General features: G+C 47.9%; 1 protein-coding gene and 1 long non-coding RNA gene across 4 annotated transcripts in view; one reads left to right on the top strand and one right to left on the bottom strand.

The window, feature by feature from the left end:
- Window positions 1-20,909, top strand: part of rpa1 (replication protein A1) — a 91,780-nt gene that overhangs the window by 40,350 nt on the left and 30,521 nt on the right. For both annotated transcript variants that reach the window (XM_035743575.2, XM_035743486.2), the window contains 2 exons: window positions 9,800-9,929; window positions 20,520-20,696. In XM_035743575.2, the coding sequence (XP_035599468.1) occupies window positions 9,800-9,929; window positions 20,520-20,696 (307 nt within the window). The remainder of the gene's footprint in view (window positions 1-9,799; window positions 9,930-20,519; window positions 20,697-20,909) is intronic.
- On the bottom strand, window positions 15,037-16,307 carry LOC127930573 (uncharacterized). Of its 2 annotated transcripts, none has more exons than XR_008138129.1 (4): window positions 16,218-16,307; window positions 15,763-16,161; window positions 15,478-15,648; window positions 15,037-15,102 (listed from the first exon to the last, which is right to left on the bottom strand). It is a non-coding gene; the product is annotated as an uncharacterized LOC127930573 (long non-coding RNA). The 2 variants fall into 2 exon arrangements; XR_008138140.1 differs by having other exon boundaries at window positions 15,820-16,161.

The raw sequence follows: 20,909 nt of genomic DNA, 5'->3' as shown, positions 1-20,909 counted from the left end.
GCTGCTGCTCTCCACTAGTTGTGCTGCTGTTCTCCAGTCCAGTAGTGCTGCGCTGCTCTCCAGTCCAGTAGTTGCTGCGCTGCTCTCCAGTCCAGTAGTTGCTGCGCTGCTCTCCACTAGTTGTGCTGATGTTCTCCAGTCCAGTAGTTGCTGCGCTGCTCTCCACTAGTTGTGCTGCTGCTGCCACTGTTCTGCTGCTCTCCAGTCCACTAGTTGCTGCTGCTGCTCTCCACTAGTTGTGCTGCTGTTCTCCAGTCCAGTAGTTGCTGCGCTGCTCTCCAGTCCAGTAGTTGCTGCGCTGCTCTCCACTAGTTGTGCTGCTGTTCTTCAGTCCAGTAGATGCTGCGCTGCTCTCCAATCCAGTAGTTGTGCTGCTGCTCTCCACTATTTGTGCAGCTGTTCTTCAGTCCAGTAGTTGCTCCGCTGCTCTCCACTAGTTGTGCTGCTGTTCTCCAGTCCAGTAGTTGCTGCGCTGCTCTCCACTAGTTGTGCTGCTGTTCTTCAGTCCAATAGTTGCTGCGCTGCTCTCCAGTCCAGTAGTTGTGCTGCTCTCCAGTCCAGTAGTTGCTGCGCTGCTCTCCACTAGTTGTGCTGCTGTTCTCCAGTCCACTAGTTGTGCTGCTGCTCTCCACTAGTTGTGCTGCTGCTCTCCACTAGTTGTGCTGCTGCTCTCCAGTCCAGTAGTTGTGCTGCTGCTCTCCACTAGTTGTGCTGCTGTTCTCCACTAGTTGTGCTGCTGTTCTCCAGTCCAGTAGTTGTGCTGCTGCTCTCCACTAGTTGTGCTGCTGCTCTCCACTAGTTGTGCTGCTGCTCTCCACTCCACTAGTTGTGCTACTGCTCTCCACTAGTTGTGCTGCTGCTCTCCAGTCCAGTAGTTGCTGCGCTGCTCTCCAGTCCAGTAGTTGCTGCGCTGCTCTCCACTAGTTGTGCTGCTGCTCTCCAGTCCAGTAGTTGTGCTGCTGCTCTCCACTAGTTGTGCTGCTGTTCTTCAGTCCAGTAGTTGCTGTGCTGCTCTCCAGTCCAATAGTTGCTGCGCTGCTCTCCAGTCCAGTAGTTGTGCTGCTCTCCAGTCCAGTAGTTGCTGCGCTGCTCTCCACTAGTTGTGCTGCTGCTCTCCACTAGTTGTGCTGCTGCTCTCACTAGTTGTGCTGCTGTTCTCCAGTCCAGTAGTTGCTGCGCTGCTCTCCACTAGTTGTGCTGATGTTCTCCTGTCCAGTATATGCTGCGCTGCTCTCCACTAGTTGTGCTGCTGCTCTCCACTAGTTGTGCTGCTGTTCTCTCAGTCCAGTAGTTGCTGCACTGCTCTCCACTAGTTGTGCTGCTGTTCTTCAGTCCAGTAGATGCTGCGCTGCTCTCCAATCCAGTAGTTGTGCTGCTGCTCTCCACTAGTTGTGCAGCTGTTCTTCAGTCCAGTAGTTGCTGCGCTGCTCTCCACTAGTTGTGCTGCTGTTCTCCAGTCCAGTAGTTGCTGCGCTGCTCTCCACTAGTTGTGCTGCTGTTCTTCAGTCCAGTAGTTGCTGTGCTGCTCTCCAGTCCAATAGTTGCTGCGCTGCTCTCCAGTCCAGTAGTTGTGCTGCTCTCAGTCCAGTAGTTGCTGCGCTGCTCTCCACTAGTTGTGCTGCTGCTCTCCACTAGTTGTGCTGCTGCTCTCCACTAGTTGTGCTGCTGTTCTCCAGTCCAGTAGTTGCTGCGCTGCTCTCCACTAGTTGTGCTGATGTTCTCCAGTCCAGTAGATGCTGCGCTGCTCTCCACTAGTTGTGCTGCTGCTCTCCACTAGTTGTGCTGCTGCTCTCCAGTCCAGTAGTTGTGCTGCTGCTCTCCACTAGTTGTGCTGATGTTCTCCTGTCCAGTAGTTGCTGCGCTGCTCTCCACTAGTTGTGCTGCTGCTCTCCACTAGTTGTGCTGATGTTCTCCTGTCCAGTAGTTGCTGCGCTGCTCTCCACTAGTTGTGCAGCTGTTCTCCAGTCCAGTAGTTGCTGCGCTGCTCTCCACTAGTTGTGCAGCTGTTCTCCAGTCCAGTAGTTGCTGCGCTGCTCTCCACTAGTTGTGCTGCTGTTCTCCAGTCCAGTAGTTGCTGCGCTGCTCTCCACTAGTTGTGCTGCTGTTCTTCAGTCCAGTAGTTGCTGTGTTGCTCTCCAGTCCAATAGTTGCTGCTGCTCTCCAGTCCAGTAGTTGCTGCACTGCTCTCCACTAGTTGTGCTGCTGTTCTCCAGTCCAGTAGTTGTGCTGCTCTCCAGTCCAGTAGTTGCTGCGCTGCTCTCCACTAGTTGTGCTGCTGTTCTCCAGTCCAGTAGTTGCTGCGCTGCTCTCCACTAGTTGTGCTGCTGTTCTCCAGTCCAGTAGTTGCTGCGCTGCTCTCCAGTCCAGTAGTTGTGCTGCTCTCCAGTCCAGTAGTTGCTGCGTTGCTCTCCACTAGTTGTGCTGCTGTTCTCCAGTCCACTAGTCGTGCTGCTGCTCTCCACTAGTTGTGCTGCTGCTCTCCACTTGTTGTGCTGCTGCTCTCCACTAGTTGTGCTGCTGTTCTCCACTAGTTGTGCTGCTGTTCTCCAGTCCAGTAGTTGCTGCGCTGCTCTCCAGTCCACTAGTTGTGCTGCTGCTCTCCACTAGTTGTGCTGCTGTTCTCAGTCCAGTAGTTGCTGCGCTGCTCTCCAGTCCAGTAGTTGCTGCGCTGCTCTCCATTAGTTGTGCTGATGTTCTCCAGTCCAGTAGTTGCTGCGCTGCTCTCCTCTAGTTGTGCTGCTGCTCTCCACTAGTTGTGCTGCTGCTCTCCACTCCACTAGTTGTGCTGCTGCTCTCCACTAGTTGTGCTGCTGTTCTCCAGTCCAGTAGTTGCTGCGCTGCTCTCCAGTCCAGTAGTTGCTGCGCTGCTCTCCACTAGTTGTGCTGCTGCTCTCCAGTCCAGTAGTTGTGCTGCTGCTCTCCACTAGTTGTGCTGCTGTTCTCAGTCCAGTAGTTGCTGCGCTGCTCTCCACTAGTTGTGCTGATGTTCTCCAGTCCAGTAGTTGCTGCGCTGCTCTCCAGTCCAGTAGTTGCTGCACTGCTCTCCACTAGTTGTGCTGCTGTTCTTCAGTCCAGTAGATGCTGCGCTGCTCTCCAATCCAGTAGTTGCTGCGCTGCTCTCCACTAGTTGTGCTGATGTTCTCCTGTCCAGTAGATGCTGCGCTGCTCTCCACTAGTTGTGCTGCTGCTCTCCAGTCCAGTAGTTGCTGCGCTGCTCTCCACTAGTTGTGCTGCTGTTCTTCAGTCCAGTAGTTGCTGTGCTGCTCTCCAGTCCAATAGTTGCTGCGCTGCTCTCCAGTCCAGTAGTTGTGCTGCTCTCCAGTCCAGTAGTTGCTGCGCTGCTCTCCACTAGTTGTGCTGCTGCTCTCCAGTCCAGTAGTTGTGCTGCTGCTCTCCACTAGTTGTGCTGCTGTTCTCCAGTCCAGTAGTTGCTGCGCTGCTCTCCACTAGTTGTGCTGATGTTCTCCTGTCCAGTAGATGCTGCGCTGCTCTCCACTAGTTGTGCTGCTGCTCTCCATTAGTTGTGCTGCTGCTCTCCAGTCCAGTAGTTGTGCTGCTGCTCTCCACTAGTTGTGCTGCTGCTCTCCACTAGTTGTGCTGATGTTCTCCTGTCCAGTAGTTGCTGCGCTGCTCTCCAGTCCAGTAGTTGCTGCGCTGCTCTCCACTAGTTGTGCAGCTGTTCTCCAGTCCAGTAGTTGCTGCGCTGCTCTCCACTAGTTGTGCAGCTGTTCTCCAGTCCAGTAGTTGCTGCGCTGCTCTCCACTAGTTGTGCTGCTGTTCTCCAGTCCAGTAGTTGCTGCGCTGCTCTCCACTAGTTGTGCTGCTGTTCTCCAGTCCAGTAGTTGCTGCGCTGCTCTCCAGTCCAGTAGTTGCTGCACTGCTCTCCACTAGTTGTGCTGCTGTTCTCCAGTCCAGTAGTTGTGCTGCTCTCCAGTCCAGTAGTTGCTGCGCTGCTCTCCACTAGTTGTGCTGCTGTTCTCCAGTCCAGTAGTTGCTGCGCTGCTCTCCACTAGTTGTGCTGCTGTTCTCCAGTCCAGTAGTTGCTGCGCTGCTCTCCAGTCCAGTAGTTGTGCTGCTCTCCAGTCCAGTAGTTGCTGCGTTGCTCTCCACTAGTTGTGCTGCTGTTCTCCAGTCCACTAGTCGTGCTGCTGCTCTCCACTAGTTGTGCTGCTGCTCTCCACTAGTTGTGCTGCTGTTCTCCACTAGTTGTGCTGCTGTTCTCCAGTCCAGTAGTTGCTGCTGCTGCTCTCCAGTCCACTAGTTGTGCTGCTGCTCTCCAGTCCACTAGTTGTGCTGCTGCTCTCCAGTCCAGTAGTTGTGCGCTGCTCTCCAGTCCAGTAGTTGCTGCGCTGCTCTCCAGTCCAGTAGTTGCTGCGCTGCTCTCCACTAGTTGTGCTGATGTTCTCCAGTCCAGTAGTTGCTGCGCTGCTCTCCTCTAGTTGTGCTGCTGCTCTCCACTAGTTGTGCTGCTGCTCTCCACTCCACTAGTTGTGCTGCTGCTCTCCACTAGTTGTGCTGCTGTTCTCCAGTCCAGTAGTTGCTGCGCTGCTCTCCAGTCCAGTAGTTGCTGCGCTGCTCTCCACTAGTTGTGCTGCTGCTCTCCAGTCCAGTAGTTGTGCTGCTGCTCTCCACTAGTTGTGCTGCTGTTCTCCAGTCCAGTAGTTGCTGCGCTGCTCTCCACTAGTTGTGCTGATGTTCTCCAGTCCAGTAGTTGCTGCGCTGCTCTCCAGTCCAGTAGTTGCTGCACTGCTCTCCACTAGTTGTGCTGCTGTTCTTCAGTCCAGTAGATGCTGCGCTGCTCTCCAATCCAGTAGTTGTGCTGCTGCTCTCCACTATTTGTGCAGCTGTTCTTCAGTCCAGTAGTTGCTGCGCTGCTCTCCACTAGTTGTGCTGCTGTTCTCCAGTCCAGTAGTTGCTGCGCTGCTCTCCACTAGTTGTGCTGCTGTTCTTCAGTCCAGTAGTTGCTGTGCTGCTCTCCAGTCCAATAGTTGCTGCGCTGCTCTCCAGTCCAGTAGTTGTGCTGCTCTCCAGTCCAGTAGTTGCTGCGCTGCTCTCCACTAGTTGTGCTGCTGTTCTCCAGTCCACTAGTTGTGCTGCTGCTCTCCACTAGTTGTGCTGCTGCTCTCCACTAGTTGTGCTGCTGTTCTCCAGTCCAGTAGTTGCTGCACTGCTCTCCACTAGTTGTGCTGCTGTTCTTCAGTCCAGTAGATGCTGCGCTGCTCTCCAATCCAGTAGTTGTGCTGCTGCTCTCCACTAGTTGTGCAGCTGTTCTTCAGTCCAGTAGTTGCTGCGCTGCTCTCCACTAGTTGTGCTGCTGTTCTCCAGTCCAGTAGTTGCTGCGCTGCTCTCCACTAGTTGTGCTACTGTTCTTCAGTCCAGTAGTTGCTGTGCTGCTCTCCAGTCCAATAGTTGCTGCGCTGCTCTCCAGTCCAGTAGTTGTGCTGCTCTCCAGTCCAGTAGTTGCTGCGCTGCTCTCCACTAGTTGTGCTGCTGTTCTCCAGTCCACTAGTTGTGCTGCTGCTCTCCACTAGTTGTGCTGCTGCTCTCCACTAGTTGTGCTGCTGCTCTCCAGTCCAGTAGTTGCTGCGCTGCTCTCCAGTCCAGTAGTTGCTGCGCTGCTCTCCACTAGTTGTGCTGCTGCTCTCCAGTCCAGTAGTTGTGCTGCTGCTCTCCACTAGTTGTGCTGCTGTTCTCCACTAGTTGTGCTGCTGTTCTCCAGTCCACTAGTTGTGCTGCTGCTCTCCACTAGTTGTGCTGCTGCTCTCCACTAGTTGTGCTGCTGTTCTCCAGTCCAGTAGTTGCTGCACTGCTCTCCACTAGTTGTGCTGCTGTTCTTCAGTCCAGTAGATGCTGCGCTGCTCTCCAATCCAGTAGTTGTGCTGCTGCTCTCCACTAGTTGTGCAGCTGTTCTTCAGTCCAGTAGTTGCTGCGCTGCTCTCCACTAGTTGTGCTGCTGTTCTCCAGTCCAGTAGTTGCTGCGCTGCTCTCCACTAGTTGTGCTACTGTTCTTCAGTCCAGTAGTTGCTGTGCTGCTCTCAGTCCAATAGTTGCTGCGCTGCTCTCCAGTCCAGTAGTTGTGCTGCTCTCCAGTCCAGTAGTTGCTGCGCTGCTCTCCACTAGTTGTGCTGCTGTTCTCCAGTCCACTAGTTGTGCTGCTGCTCTCCACTAGTTGTGCTGCTGCTCTCCACTAGTTGTGCTGCTGTTCTCCAGTCCAGTAGTTGCTGCGCTGCTCTCCAGTCCAGTAGTTGCTGCGCTGCTCTCCACTAGTTGTGCTGCTGCTCTCCACTAGTTGTGCTGCTGCTCTCCAGTCCAGTAGTTGTGCTGCTGCTCTCCACTAGTTGTGCTGATGTTCTCCTGTCCAGTAGTTGCTGCGCTGCTCTCCACTAGTTGTGCTGCTGCTCTCCACTAGTTGTGCTGCTGCTCTCCAGTCCAGTAGTTGTGCTGCTGCTCTCCACTAGTTGTGCTGCTGTTCTCCAGTCCAGTAGTTGCTGCGCTGCTCTCCAGTCCAGTAGTTGCTGCGCTGCTCTCCACTAGTTGCTGTGCTGCTCTCCAGTCCAGTAGTTGCTGTGCTGCTCTCCAGTCCAGTAGTTGCTGCGCTGCTCTCCACTAGTTGTGCTGATGTTCTCCAGTCCAGTAGTTGCTGCGCTGCTCTCCACTAGTTGTGCTGATGTTCTCCAGTCCAGTAGTTGCTGCGCTGCTCTCCACTAGTTGTGCTGCTGCTCTCCACTAGTTGTGCTGCTGCTCTCCAGTCCAGTAGTTGTGCTGCTGCTCTCCACTAGTTGTGCTGCTGTTCTCCAGTCCAGTAGTTGCTGCGCTGCTCTCCAGTCCAGTAGTTGCTGCGCTGCTCTCCACTAGTTGTGCTGATGTTCTCCAGTCCAGTAGTTGCTGCGCTGCTCTCCACTAGTTGTGCTGATGTTCTCCAGTCCAGTAGTTGCTGCGCTGCTCTCCACTAGTTGTGCTGATGTTCTCCAGTCCAGTAGTTGCTGCGCTGCTCTCCACTAGTTGTGCTGATGTTCTCCAGTCCAGTAGTTGCTGCGCTGCTCTCCACTAGTTGTGCTGATGTTCTCCAGTCCAGTAGTTGCTGCACTGCTCTCCAGTCCAGTAGTTGTGCCTTGATTGTGCTGCTGTCCACTACTTTATTTCTCTCATTCATTCCGACTGAGTCTCAGTGTTCCAAAATAACACTTAATATTTTTTAGTTAAACAAGTAGCTTAACTATGTGGTTATTCTACTTGATCTCTCTCCTCTTATTCCCTCTTGTTGTTGTCAGTAGTTTGTCCCACCTTAATTCCCGCCTGGCGCATGTCCTTTTGTGAAATCAAAAACTGTTTTGAGATTGACAATTTGGAAACGTTATGTTGGAATAGAATACGTAGTCATATTTACAACCACGTTCCTATTGAAAATGACCTCATGTACTGTGTTGTTCAACTCCACAACTACAGGGACTGGTTTCTTGAGCAGACCTCATGGGATGACTAGTCATATCTGTTGTATGTTGTCCACCAGTCAGAGACGCACCATGAGAGCCATAGCTGGAGGCAGGGAAGGAACAAAACAGTGCTTACAGAAGGGTTTCTGTCATGCTCAGCTGCTCTGTCACATGCTCACTGTCATGTCGCCCTGCTGTCCTGCCAGTCCTGTCCTCTACTTGGCTGTATGGCTCGTTGTGCATAGCATGGCACCATCACATGAATCTGTTCTTTTCCCTTCCCTTCTTCTTGTCGTTGTCGTCTCTCTTCCAGTCGGTTAGTCTCACTTCATCCACGCTCGGAGCATCTCCCTGCCTGTCTGTCAGACCACTGTTGCACATCTTCTGCCAGCTCCAATTTGTCCTCCTTTTGTCTCCTCCATCAAGCCCACTGACTTACTGTACTCTGCCTGTTGTAGCGGTTTCCTACAGAAAAATCTTATGTTTGTCTGCCTTTATAGTCTGCGTTACATAGTCTCCAGGGTATCTTGTTTAGCATTTTGTAACTCAAAAAGAACGTCTTGAGAAATAAGGTATACTGTACATTAATGATAATCTGCCTACCTACCAGGAGTCGGCCCTGTCTGGATCTGAAAACGCCACAAATGTTTAATTCCTTTCATTCTATTCCAGCCTATTTCTCTTGGCGAAACACCAGCAGCTTCATGAAAGGAGTTATTGTTCATCAGAAACAAATAAGTATTTTCAGGTGGATTTCAGAACGAGGTTGATGTTGTTTTTAATGCATCATCAGCCAGGTGTTTTTGTTGTTACCCCCTATCTGCACGAACACCGGTACAATTATAACAAAGCAGGGATGCTAGTGCAGAGATGAGGGAATAGGTGCCACAGGAAAGAATTAATCACATTTTTCAGTGGAGGGGAAATTGGCAGAGGCCATAGTGGCCGGGCCACATGCTCACAGGCCATTAATGGGGATATTTTCAATTAGTCATGCTTCTAAGAGCAAGGCCCGGCTCCCTGTATTTACTGCCCCCCCCCAAGCACTACACAATACCTGCTAGCAATAGATTAATAAGCGCTATTGATCTCTTGCACCATTCCAACCTGAGTGTTCTATAGTTTTTCCCTTTTTACCCCTGTCCCCTCCCCCTACTCACCATCCCTCTCTCCTTCCCACTTGTCTTGTGTGAATCACCTGGAGGTAACGCTGAGTGAAAATTGGTTTCTGATTCCGCCATCACTGCTGTAGATTCATTTCACTGCCACTCAGCCTGCTTTGCTCTCTGCACAGACTATATCTGTATCCCAAATGGCACCATATTCCTTATTTATTGCACTATATAGGGAATAGAGTTCCCTTTTAGGTTGCATCCATCTCAGCTTTGTCAAACAGGGAAGGCTATGTTGGCCAGGATGGATTTTATTAAACCCCTACTAGACAACTGACAAGGCAGTGGTCAGTGGTCTGCAGGGCACGAGGCTACAAGGCAGTGGTCCGCAGGGCACGAGGCTACAAGGCAGTGGTCCGCAGGGCACGAGGCTACAAGGCAGTGGCCCGCAGGGCCCGCGGCTACAAGGCAGTGGCCCGCAGGGCACGAGGCTACAAGGCAGTGGCCCGCGGCTACAAGGCAGTGGTCCGCAGGGCCCGCGGCTACCAGGCAGTGGTCCGCAGGGCCCGCGGCTACCAGGCAGTGGTCCGCAGGGCCCGCGGCTACCAGGCAGTGGTCCGCAGGGCCCGCGGCTACCAGGCAGTGGTCCGCAGGGCCCGCGGCTACAAGGCAGTGGTCCGCAGGGCCCGCGGCTACAAGGCAGTGGTCCGCAGGGCCCGCGGCTACAAGGCAGTGGTCCGCAGGGCCCGCGGCTACAAGGCAGTGGTCCGCAGGGCCCGAGGCTACAAGGCAGTGGTCCGCAGGGCCCGAGGCTACAAGGCAGTGGTCCGCAGGGCCCGAGGCTACAAGGCAGTGGTCCGCAGGGCCCGCGGCTACAAGGCAGTGGTCCGCAGGGCCCGCGGCTACAAGGCAGTGGTCCGCAGGGCCCGCGGCTACAAGGCAGTGGTCCGCAGGGCCCGCGGCTACAAGGCAGTGGTCCGCAGGGCCCGCGGCTACAAGGCAGTGGTCCGCAGGGCCCGCGGCTACAAGGCAGTGGTCTGCGGGGCACCTCTATGTATTACACTTTGTCTCTTCTATTGTGATTGATGGGGTTGTTTTCTGCAGTGACATGTTTGTGGTTTTAGGCTGGGTTTCTGTATAGCACTTTGACATCTGCTGATGTAAAAAAAAAAAAAAGGGGGGGGTGGCTTTATAAATAAATTAGACTTGATGTTGACCAAGGTGGGGGGTGTGTGTGTGTGTGTGTTCGTCCAGGTATGACAAGGAGGGCCACTCTATGGATGGCCAGTCTCTGACGGAGGCGAGGACAGGTGGAGGAGGAGGGAACACCAACTGGAAGACCCTGACTGACATCAAGACGGAGCACCTCGGACATGGAGACAAGGTTTGATACGCACGCACACATACAGCACGCACGCACACGTACTTTTATGTAGTTAAACACATGTACATCCAAATATTGTCAAATATAATAAGGTCCTACATGCTTTTCTTTGTTGACTTGATTCGAAGCAAGAATATTCTAAGACAACCTGAAAGACAATATTGACCAACCTGCATTGTGGATCCAACAGACAGCAGGCAGCATACCATACAGCATCTCAGTCACTATGGAGCAGGATTCTCTTGTCTTGGCTGACAGTCATTATGTTAAATATTTGTAATCAGAGCGACTCATTAAATGACTGCGTTGCTGGTTCCCGAGCTTGTTTTTAAAGCAGAATGCTGGCTTGTTTGTGTCCAAAATGTGACCATGTTCCCTATATAGTGCTCTACTTTAGTCCAGGGCCCAATGGCACTCTGCCATATGGGACGTGGTCAAAAGTAGAGTGCTGAATAAGGAGTAGGGTGCCATTTGGGATGCAACCCTATGGTGTTCTGATGTTCTCCATCATTAATCACCAACATTAGGTGTCCTCGGCATCCCTCTCCCTACCTAGGTATATGCTTCATGTGAAGTCACATTTGTCTCCCATATTGATTGTGAAGAGAAGAAGGGCTCCATTCATTCAGCTTGGTAATGAAGTGGTTGCACTCAAATAAGTCAAGTAATAAATGTGCTTGTAATTTCAGCTTCTTATTTACATTTTATGGAAATGGAGGAAGGGTGAAAAGGTGGATAATTAATCTATGGTTATGGAAACTGATTTTTCCTTTGATATTTGGAATATAAAGCTATAGTAATTTATCCTGGGCCTTGATTTTTAACCTCCGTATTGGAGTAAGTAAGAGGGACGAGAGGATTTGAATTAGGTTTATTTGTCTGACGTTGTCTGAGGAGAGTCCTTGGGTTAGAACAGCACTGGGAGGGAGGTGAGGATGGAGAGAGGATAGTGCGCAAGCCCAGGACAGAGGTAGGATGGGGATAGGAAGCTATACCGTATTTTACTATATCCCGGTGTTGATGCACGGACCGGTTTGGGTTTTTACTTTACCTTCTATAACGATATTTGAATGTTTGGTTTGTTAAATGTGATACGCTGTGTGTGATGTACATTTGTATAGTTGACTCAGCTACTTGAGTCATCCCTCTCCGCTCTCTCTCCACGCCGCTTTCACACAGAGCTAGTCCCACCCCCTGTCATTCAAGGAGCGCTTTTGCTTGACCACGAGACACTTTCATTCAGTCTGCATGGTCAATGCAGCACATGCAACAATGTTGATGACAACGATGTTGTTTCCACTTTGATTTTAATATAAATCCACAAGCGTTCTATAATTACAATGTTAGTTTGTGTTTCTTAGATCTGCAAACAGCTAGTTTGTATTTTCTTAGCAAGTTAACCTAAATCGTGTTAGCCACTAATGCTAATCGCTGGCTAGCTAACAGTCTTCTAAATCAAAGAGAAATAGGCGAAGCATGAATATGTTTTCTATATGAATAAAGATTTAATGTAGCCAAAGAATATAGGGTCCACCTAGGAAACACGGAACATCACTTTGGTTCCTACCCTGTCGAAATAATTTTTATTTCACCTTCATTTAACCAGGTAAGCTAGTTGAGAACAAGTTCTCATTTACAACTGCTGCCTGGCCAAGATAAAGCAAAGCAGTGCGACACAAACAACAACACAGAGTTACACATGGAATAAACAAGCGTACAGTCAATAACACAATAGAAGAAAAAAATGAAAATATACATGTGTGCAAGTGACGTGAGGAGGTAAGGCAATAAATAGGCCATAGTAGCAAAGTAATTACAGTTTAGCAAATTAAGACTGGACTGATAGATGAGCAGATGATGATGTGCAAGTAGAAATACTGGTGTGCAAAGGAGCAGAAAAGTAAATAAAAACAATATGGGTATGAGGTAGGTAGATTGGGTGGGCTGTGTACAGATGGACTATGTACAACTGCAGTGATCGGTTAGCTGCTCAGATAGCTGATGTTTAAAGTTAGTGAGGGAAATATAAGTCTCCAGCTTCAGCGATTTTTGCAATTCGTTCCAGTCATTGGCAGCAGATAACTGGAAGGAATTGGCGGCCAAAGGAGTGTTGGCTTTGGGGACGACCAGTGCGATATACCTGCTGGAGCACGTGCTACGGGTGGGTGTTGTTATCGTGACCAGTGAGTTGAGGTAAGGCAGAGCTTTACCTAGCATAGACTTATAGATGACCTGGAGCCAGTGGGTCTGGCGACAAATATGTAGCAAGGGCCAGCCGACTCGAGCATACAGGTCGCGGTGGTGGGTGGTGTAAGGGGCTTTGTTGACAAAACGGATGGCAGTGAGCGACTGCATCCAGTTTGCTGAGTAGAGTATTGGAAGGCATTTTGTAAATTACATCGTCGAGGATCGGTAGAATAGTCTGTTTTACGAGGGTATGTTTGGCGGCGTGAGTGAAGGATGCTTTGTTGTGAAATAGGAAGCCGGTTCTAGATTTAATTTTGGATTGGAGATGTTTAATATGAGTTTGGAAGGAGAGTTTACGGTCTATCCAGACATCTAGGTATTTGTAGTTGTCCACATATTCTAAGTCAGAACCGTCCAGAATAGTGATGCTAGTCGGGCGGGCAGGTGCGGGCAACAAACAGTTGAAGAGCACGCATTTGGTTGACCCCCCTCCTTTGTTTTTATGCTGCTGATAGTCACTGTTTATTATCTATGCATATACAAATGACCTCAAATAACCTGTACAAATAACCTAAACTGGACGGAAATGGACATCATCCAAGGCTGTGCAGCAAGCAACATCAGCCCTGAGACACCAAGACATTGTGGGGAATATCCAGCATGGAAGAGGAGGCTTTGGCCTGGCAGCAAGCAAACCAACGTTCCATAAGGCAACAACATCTGAACGCAGGAAGCTGGTGGTCGAGGAGGTGTGCAGACAGGAGGAGACTGCAAGAAGTGCAAAGGCTGTCTCTCTTTCTAAACAAGGGCAATGGACGCGGTGGGAAGGCCTGGAGAGGAGAAAGATCAACTGGAGTGAGCTTTGGCAAATGGAGGCAAGCAACATCAGCTTCATCATAAGAGCTGTTTATGATGTGCTTCCATCACCAAAAATCTACATCAATGGTATGGCGAGGACTCGACCTGCCCCCTCTGCCCAGCTCCAGCGACTCTCAGGCATATAATGACAGGTTGCAAGACCAGCCTCTCACAAGGCCGCTACACCTGGAGGCACAATCAGGTCCTCAAGAGCCTGGCTGCAGCACTTGAGACCAAGAGGAGTGCAACCAATTCATTACCTCCAAAAACAAGCAATCCCGTCAAAACAACAACATTCATCCGGGAGGGACAGAAAAGGCCCAAGTATCCTCCTACAAAGCAAGAAACTGGACACCTAGCCATGGCCCGGGACTGGAAGATGCTTGTCGATATTGGCCAGCAACTCATTTTTCCACCTGAGATTGCTTCTACCAACCTTAGGCCAGACATGGTACTCTGGTCCCCTTCACGAAAGGCTGTGTACATCATAGAGCTCACAGTCCGGTGGGAAAACTCTGTTGAAGAGGCCTACGAGCGTAAGAAACTGCGTTACACAGAGTTGGCAGCAGATGCAACTCAGCGTGGCTGGAATGCAAAGGTCTGGCCAGTTGAAGTGGGATGCAGAGGTTTCGTGGCTTCTTCCATCATCAGGTTGCTGAAAGAACTTGGAATCTATGGACAGGCTCTGCGGCAGACCGTCAGAGCAGTTTCTCAAGCAGCTGAAAGAGGCAGCCAGTGGATCTGGATCAAACGGAAGGACCCTTGCTGGGCTATAACTTCATGACCCCCACCCCCACCTGAGAACCCAATTCAGATCCCTCCAACTTGAGGAGGGCATATGAGGTATGCGGTCAGCTGTATGGCTGGCTCAGGGAAGAGGACGCCCCTGCCTTGCATAGTCCCGTGGGACATCTTAATTGGGCATGGGACACAAGCTAAGGCTTGATTACCCTTTAGCTGGCCACCTTTGATGAGGGTGTTTAGTGATTAAAGGCCGAAACACCCACTGATTCGAAGGCACACTACTGAGGATGTGTCCCAAAATTGACATCTTACCCCAGTCTAACAAATAAACCTCCCATGCCACTCTGTCAACATCACGGCAAATCTCATGTGAGTGCATTCCATCTATTGGCACAATGGACAGTTTTTAACATCTCGTCCCGTGTTTTATGATTCTACCCCCGCACACTGACTCGGTGTCCCGGTAGCCCCTGTATCTAGCCTCGTTATTGGTATTTTCTGTTACTTTTTATATTCTTTTTTACTTTAGTTTTAGTCAATATTTTCTCAACTCTATTTCTTGAACTGCATTATTGGTTAAGTCAAATTTGATTTGATTTAATTTAGGCTAACCAGTTACTTGACACTCCCCTCACATTGTAAAGTCTATGGACACCTTTATAGGCTAACCAGTTACTTGACACTCCCCTCACATTGTGAAGTGTATGTGTCCATAGACTAACCCGTTACTTGACACTCCCCTCACATTGTAGAGTGTATGGACACCTATATAGGCTAACCAGTTACTTGACACTCCCCTCACATTGTAGAGTGTATGGACACCTATATAGGCTAACCCGTTACTTGACACTCCCCTCACATTGTAAAGTGTATGGACACCTATATAGGCTAACCCGTTACTTGACACTCCCCTCACATTGTGAAGTGTATGTGTCCATAGACTAACCCGTTACTTGACACTCCCCTCACATTGTAGAGTGTATGGACACCTATATAGACTAACCCGTTACTTGACACTCCCCTCACATTGTAGAGTGTATGGACACCTATATAAGCTAACCAGTTACTTGACACTCCCCTCACATTGTAGAGTGTATGGACACCTATATAGGCTAACCAGTTACTTGACACTCCCCTCACATTGTAAAGTCTATGGACACCTATATAGGCTAACCAGTTACTTGACACTCCCCTCACATTGTGAAGTGTATGTGTCCATAGACTAACCCGTTACTTGACACTCCCCTCACATTGTAGAGTGTATGGACACCTATATAAGCTAACCAGTTACTTGACACTCCCCTCACATTTTAGAGTGTATGGACACCTATATAGGCTAACCCGTTACTTGACACTCCCCTCACATTGTAGAGTGTATGGACACCTATATAGGCTAACCCCTTACTTGACACTCCCCTCACATTGTAGAGTGTATGGACACCTATATAGGCTAACCAGTTACTTGACACTCCCCTCACATTATGGACACCTATATAGGCTAACCCGTTACTTGACACTCCCCTCACATTATGGACACCTATATAGGCTAACCAGTTACTTGACACTCCCCTCACATTATGGACACCTATATAGGCTAACCCGTTACTTGACACTCCCCTCACATTGTAAAGTGTATGGACACCTATATAGGCTAACGAGTTACTTGACACTCCCCTCACATTGTAGAGTGTATGGACACCTATATAGGCTAACCCATTACTTGACACTCCTCCCCTCACATTGTAAAGTGTATGGACACCTATATAGGCTAACCAGTTACTTGACACTCCCCTCACATTGTAGAGTGTATGGACACCTATATAGGCTAACCAGTTACTTGACACTCCCCTCACATTGTAGAGTGTATGGACACCTATATAGGCTAACCCGTTACTTGACACTCCCCTCACATTGTAGAGTGTATGGACACCTATATAGGCTAACCCGTTACTTGACACTCCCCTCACATTGTAAAGTGTATGGACACCTATATAGGCTAACCAGTTACTTGACACTCCCCTCACATTGTAGAGTGTATGGACACCTATATAGGCTAACCAGTTACTTGACACTCCCCTCACATTGTAGAGTGTATGGACACCTATATAGGCTAACCAGTTACTTGACACTCCCCTCACATTGTAGAGTGTATGGACACCTATATAGGCTAACCAGTTACTTGACACTCCCCTCACATTGTAGAGTGTATGGACACCTATATAGGCTAACCAGTTACTTGACACTCCCCTCACATTGTAGAGTGTATGGACACCTATATAGGCTAACCCGTTACTTGACACTCCCCTCACATTGTAGAGTGTATGGACACCTATATAGGCTAACCAGTTACTTGACACTCCCCTCACATTGTAGAGTGTATGGACACCTATATAGGCTAACCAGTTACTTGACACTCCCCTCACATTGTAGAGTGTATGGACACCTATATAGGCTAACCAGTTACTTGACACTCCCTCACATTGTAGAGTGTATGGACACCTATATAGGCTAACCAGTTACTTGACACTCCCCTCACATTGTAGAGTGTATGGACACCTATATAGGCTAACCCGTTACTTGACACTCCCCTCACATTGTAGAGTGTATGGACACCTATATAGGCTAACCCCTTAGTTACATTGTAAAGTGTATGGACACCTTGACACTCCCCTCACATTGTAGAGTGTATGGACACCTATATAGGCTAACCAGTTACTTGACACTCCCCTCACATTGTAGAGTGTATGGACACCTATATAGGCTAACCAGTTACTTGACACTCCCCTCACATTGTAGAGTGTATGGACACCTATATAGGCTAACCCCTATATAGTTACTTGACACTCCCCTCACATTGTAGAGTGTATGGACACCTATATAGGCTAACCAGTTACTTGACACTCCCCTCACATTGTAGAGTGTATGGACACCTATATAGGCTAACCAGTTACTTGACACTCCCCTCACATTGTAGAGTGTATGGACACCTATATAGGCTAACCCGTTACTTGAGAGTGTGGACACTCCCCTCACATTGTATGGACACTCCCTCACATTGTAGAGTGTATGGACACCTATATAGGCTAACCAGTTACTTGACACTCCCCTCACATTGTAGTGTGTATGGACACCTATATAGGCTAACCAGTTACTTGACACTCCCCTCACATTGTAGAGTGTATGGACACCTATATAGGCTAACCCGTCCCCTCACATTGACACTCCCCTCACACATTGTAGAGTGTATGGACACCTATATAGGCTAACCAGTTACTTGACACTCCCCTCACATTGTAGAGTGTATGGACACCTATATAGGCTAACGAGTTACTTGACACTCCCCTCACATTGTAGAGTGTATGGACACCTATATAGGCTAACCAGTTACTTGACACTCCCCTCACATTGTAGAGTGTATGGACACCTATATAGGCTAACCAGTTACTTGACACTCCCCTCACATTGTAGAGTGTATGGACACCTATATAGGCTAACCAGTTACTTGACACTCCGCTCACATTGTAAAGTGTATGGACACCTATATAGGCTAACCAGTTACTTGACACTCCCCTCACATTGTAGAGTGTATGGACACCTATATAGGCTAACCAGTTACTTGACACTCCCCTCACATTGTAGAGTGTATGGACACCTATATAGGCTAACCAGTTACTTGACACTCCCCTCACATTGTAGAGTGTATGGACACCTATATAGGCTAACCAGTTACTTGACACTCCCCTCACATTGTAGAGTGTATGGACACCTATATAGGCTAACCAGTTACTTGACACTCCCCTCACATTGTAATGTAGATTCTGTAGGTTACATGCACTGCAGTAATGCCATTATTGTGGTTAGTCAGGTTAATATAATAGTTTAAAACGTTTACTTGCAAGAATAACAATTTCCCTAATAATCCTGTTTACATGGACCCTTCTGACATCAGGCTTCCTGATGGGACTTTTGATAAATTCAGGAAATCGCCAATGAAATAAATATTCTACCACAGAGACAATGTTATTTTTGCAACATCTTTTTGGTGTTCTTTTTGGAGTTCAAACATGTAACGTTTGTATGTGAGAACTATTTCTAAGACTGCTTTCAGTTTTTTTTCTGAACTCACTTCACTCGCACATAAGAGGGTGGCTTGTGCTACCGGTGCTGGCACAGGCACAGATCAAATACACCACTGGAACGCTAATTAAGCAATTTACATGTCTTAATCATTTGCAAAATTGTTCAGAAATCCAAGTGTTTTAATCGCCGTATGCTTACTTCGATTTTGGCCTTCTGTCGATTTAAGATAAGCAGAGTAAGGTGTTTACAGTACTGTTTTAATACTCTGCCTACTGCCATGATCGGTTTAATGTAGAATTATTAGTGTGCTTGGAAACGTACTCACCATCTCATTGTAGAGTAGGCTGTTGGCACTATATGCTAACCAGTATTAGCATTGCTGATTCACTAGTTCCCTTGACCTTCATTAGAGTCCTCCAGACTATCCTGTTGGGTTAAGGCAATTTCTCTTGGCACTAGGAGAGAGGAAGGTAGAGGTGTGACCCACGGCTCTAGTTCCGCCTGTAGTGTCTGAAATGAGGAGCTGACTCAAGCACAGTCTGTCCTCTCCTGGTACCGCTCCTGCTCAGCCCGTGGAGACACAGGGTCACAAGGTCGACCCTCTGAAGGCCCTCCGCAAGTCAGCAGCAATTAATTGTCCCTGTCACAAAGTCTCTGTCACAATCTCAAATTTCCACAACACCGGCTTGCCCTCTCGACAGCAAATGGCTAACCCCGTCCACAGCCCGCTCCCTCCCGATTCCTTGACACTGCCTGCGTATGTAAAGCCTTGTGACAAAGACTGGAGGTGGGTTTCTCTTTCATCGGTCTCATCTCTCCCTCTCTCTCTCTGTGGTGAGTGACTCTTTAATTTCAGAGGTATTCACTTGATTAATTTGTTTTACAGATTAATCTTGTGTTTTGAGAAAGTAGATAAATGTAATACTAACATTGACATGAGTATGAATAATTTAGGTAAAAGTTGGATATTAAATGATGTGTGGTCTATTATAATATACAGCTTGTCCCACAAAATTTGTATATATTTTTATTCATTTAACCTTTATTCTACTAGGCAAGTCAGTTAAGAACAAATTCTTATTTACAATGATTGCCTACCAAAAGGCAAAAAACCTCCTGCGGGGACGGGGGCTGGGATAATATATCTATCTATCTATCTATCTATCTATCTATCTATCTATCTATCTAGATATATATATATATATATATATATATATATATATATATATATATATATATATATATATATATATATATATATATATATATATATATATATATATATATATATATATATATATATATATATATATATATATATACATATACATATATATATATATATATATATATATATATATATATATATATATATATATATATATATATATATACATACAAAGGGAAAGAAGGTAGAGACACAATAACAATACACAACAATACATCATGCAAAGTAGCGTAACTGTCAGTAAGAGTGTCCATGATTGAGTCTTTGAAGAGATTGAGACAAAACTGTCCAGTTTGAGTGTTTGTTGCAGCTCGTTCCAGTTGCTAGCTGCAGTGAACTGAAAAGACGTGTGTGTATAGTTATCATATATATCTCTTTTTGGAAAACTCTGAACCTAACTTACATAAATTAAAATTGGTGGTCAGCTAGCTAGAAGGTTGTCTTTAGTCGCAAAATGTACCGCTATTTTCCAGGACATTTAAATGTTGAGTTCGAAGTGATTTAATTCTCCAACCACTAGTGTCTGAAGTTAGGGGTTGTCTGATGTTGGGGGAAAATGTGCTAGTTTTAAAGAGGCCAGCAGTTAGCTAGAGAGAGAGGGGGGGGATCAATTACGTCAGAAACATTCCCTTTTGTTTTTCTATTTATTTCCTTCAAAAACTGGAGGTTAAGATTTTGCCTGGGGCCTCCATCTAGATTGTGAACAATGCAGAAATGTCCTGTTTCCTGTCCCCTACTTTCCTTTCGGTACGCCAGGCAATGTTCCCCTCCATGAATATGAGTCAGGATGTCCAGGTTATTAAAATTCTTCATTGTAATCCTACTGTAGGTCTTTATTTTGTATTATTATGGATCCCCATTAGCTGCCAAGACAGCAGCAACTCTTCCTGGGGTGTAAGGAAGTGTTATGATTTTTTTTTAAAGAGCACACCCTGTTTTGTCCTCTGGATGAATTATAATGACTGACTGATGAAGGCGCTTGGCTTCAGAGGTTCTCGTGTGTTTACATAATGAGGTATTACCATGTGGTATTGCCTATAGGCCCTGGTTGAAAGTAGGCAGCCTGCCTTTGCTGTTTTGCATTTGTGTTTGGAGCTATGCTATGCAGATTGCAGTTGATTTGTAATTTTTTCATCCCACTGCAGTAATGTTTCTCTTTAATACAGTTTGAATATTTTTGTTGATGTTCTCTCAGATCTGCTCTTTATGCTTCTCAGTTGTTAGTTCTGCACCGTGTAATGTAATGGCATCAACCTTTACATAGAAATCATGGAGCAAGCCTGCACATATTGTCCATTACAATATTGCCTTCCACAAAATATCTACGCTTCAGAACGATTGACAGAAGAATTCTGTTATGTTTTGTGTTTGTGTCCAGGAAGACTACTTCAGCTTCATGTATTGCAATATGGTCTTCCACAAAACATCTGGTGTACACATTTTTAAAACAACTAAGAAGTATGTTCAGGAATGTTGTGTGTTTGTCCCTCCAGGCAGACTACTTCAGCTGCATCGCCACCATAGTGTACATCCGTAAGGAGAACTGTCTGTACCAGGCGTGCCCTAGTCAGGACTGCAATAAGAAGGTGGTGGACCAGCAGAACGGCATGTTCCGCTGTGAGAAGTGTGACAAAGAGTTCCCCAACTTCAAGTACCGACTCATCCTCTCTGTGAGTGACTTACCTCTGTCTAAACTCTTAGGCCTCACAGTCACAAAGAGGACACACACGTGCGCATGCACACACACGCAGAGTCCCACTCTGCCACCCCATTCACCCTCACTGTTACAGGGTACCTGCCCTCTCCTGACCCCGTCCCCTAGGCCTCTTTTCATTCTCTCCTATCCTCACAGGTCCCTGAGGGTGGGGGCTGTGGCTGCTGTG

This window comes from Oncorhynchus keta, chromosome 1 (assembly GCF_023373465.1).
Source record: "Oncorhynchus keta strain PuntledgeMale-10-30-2019 chromosome 1, Oket_V2, whole genome shotgun sequence".
NCBI lineage: Eukaryota > Metazoa > Chordata > Actinopteri > Salmoniformes > Salmonidae > Oncorhynchus > Oncorhynchus keta.
This window is presented reverse-complemented; position numbering and strand designations above follow the sequence as displayed.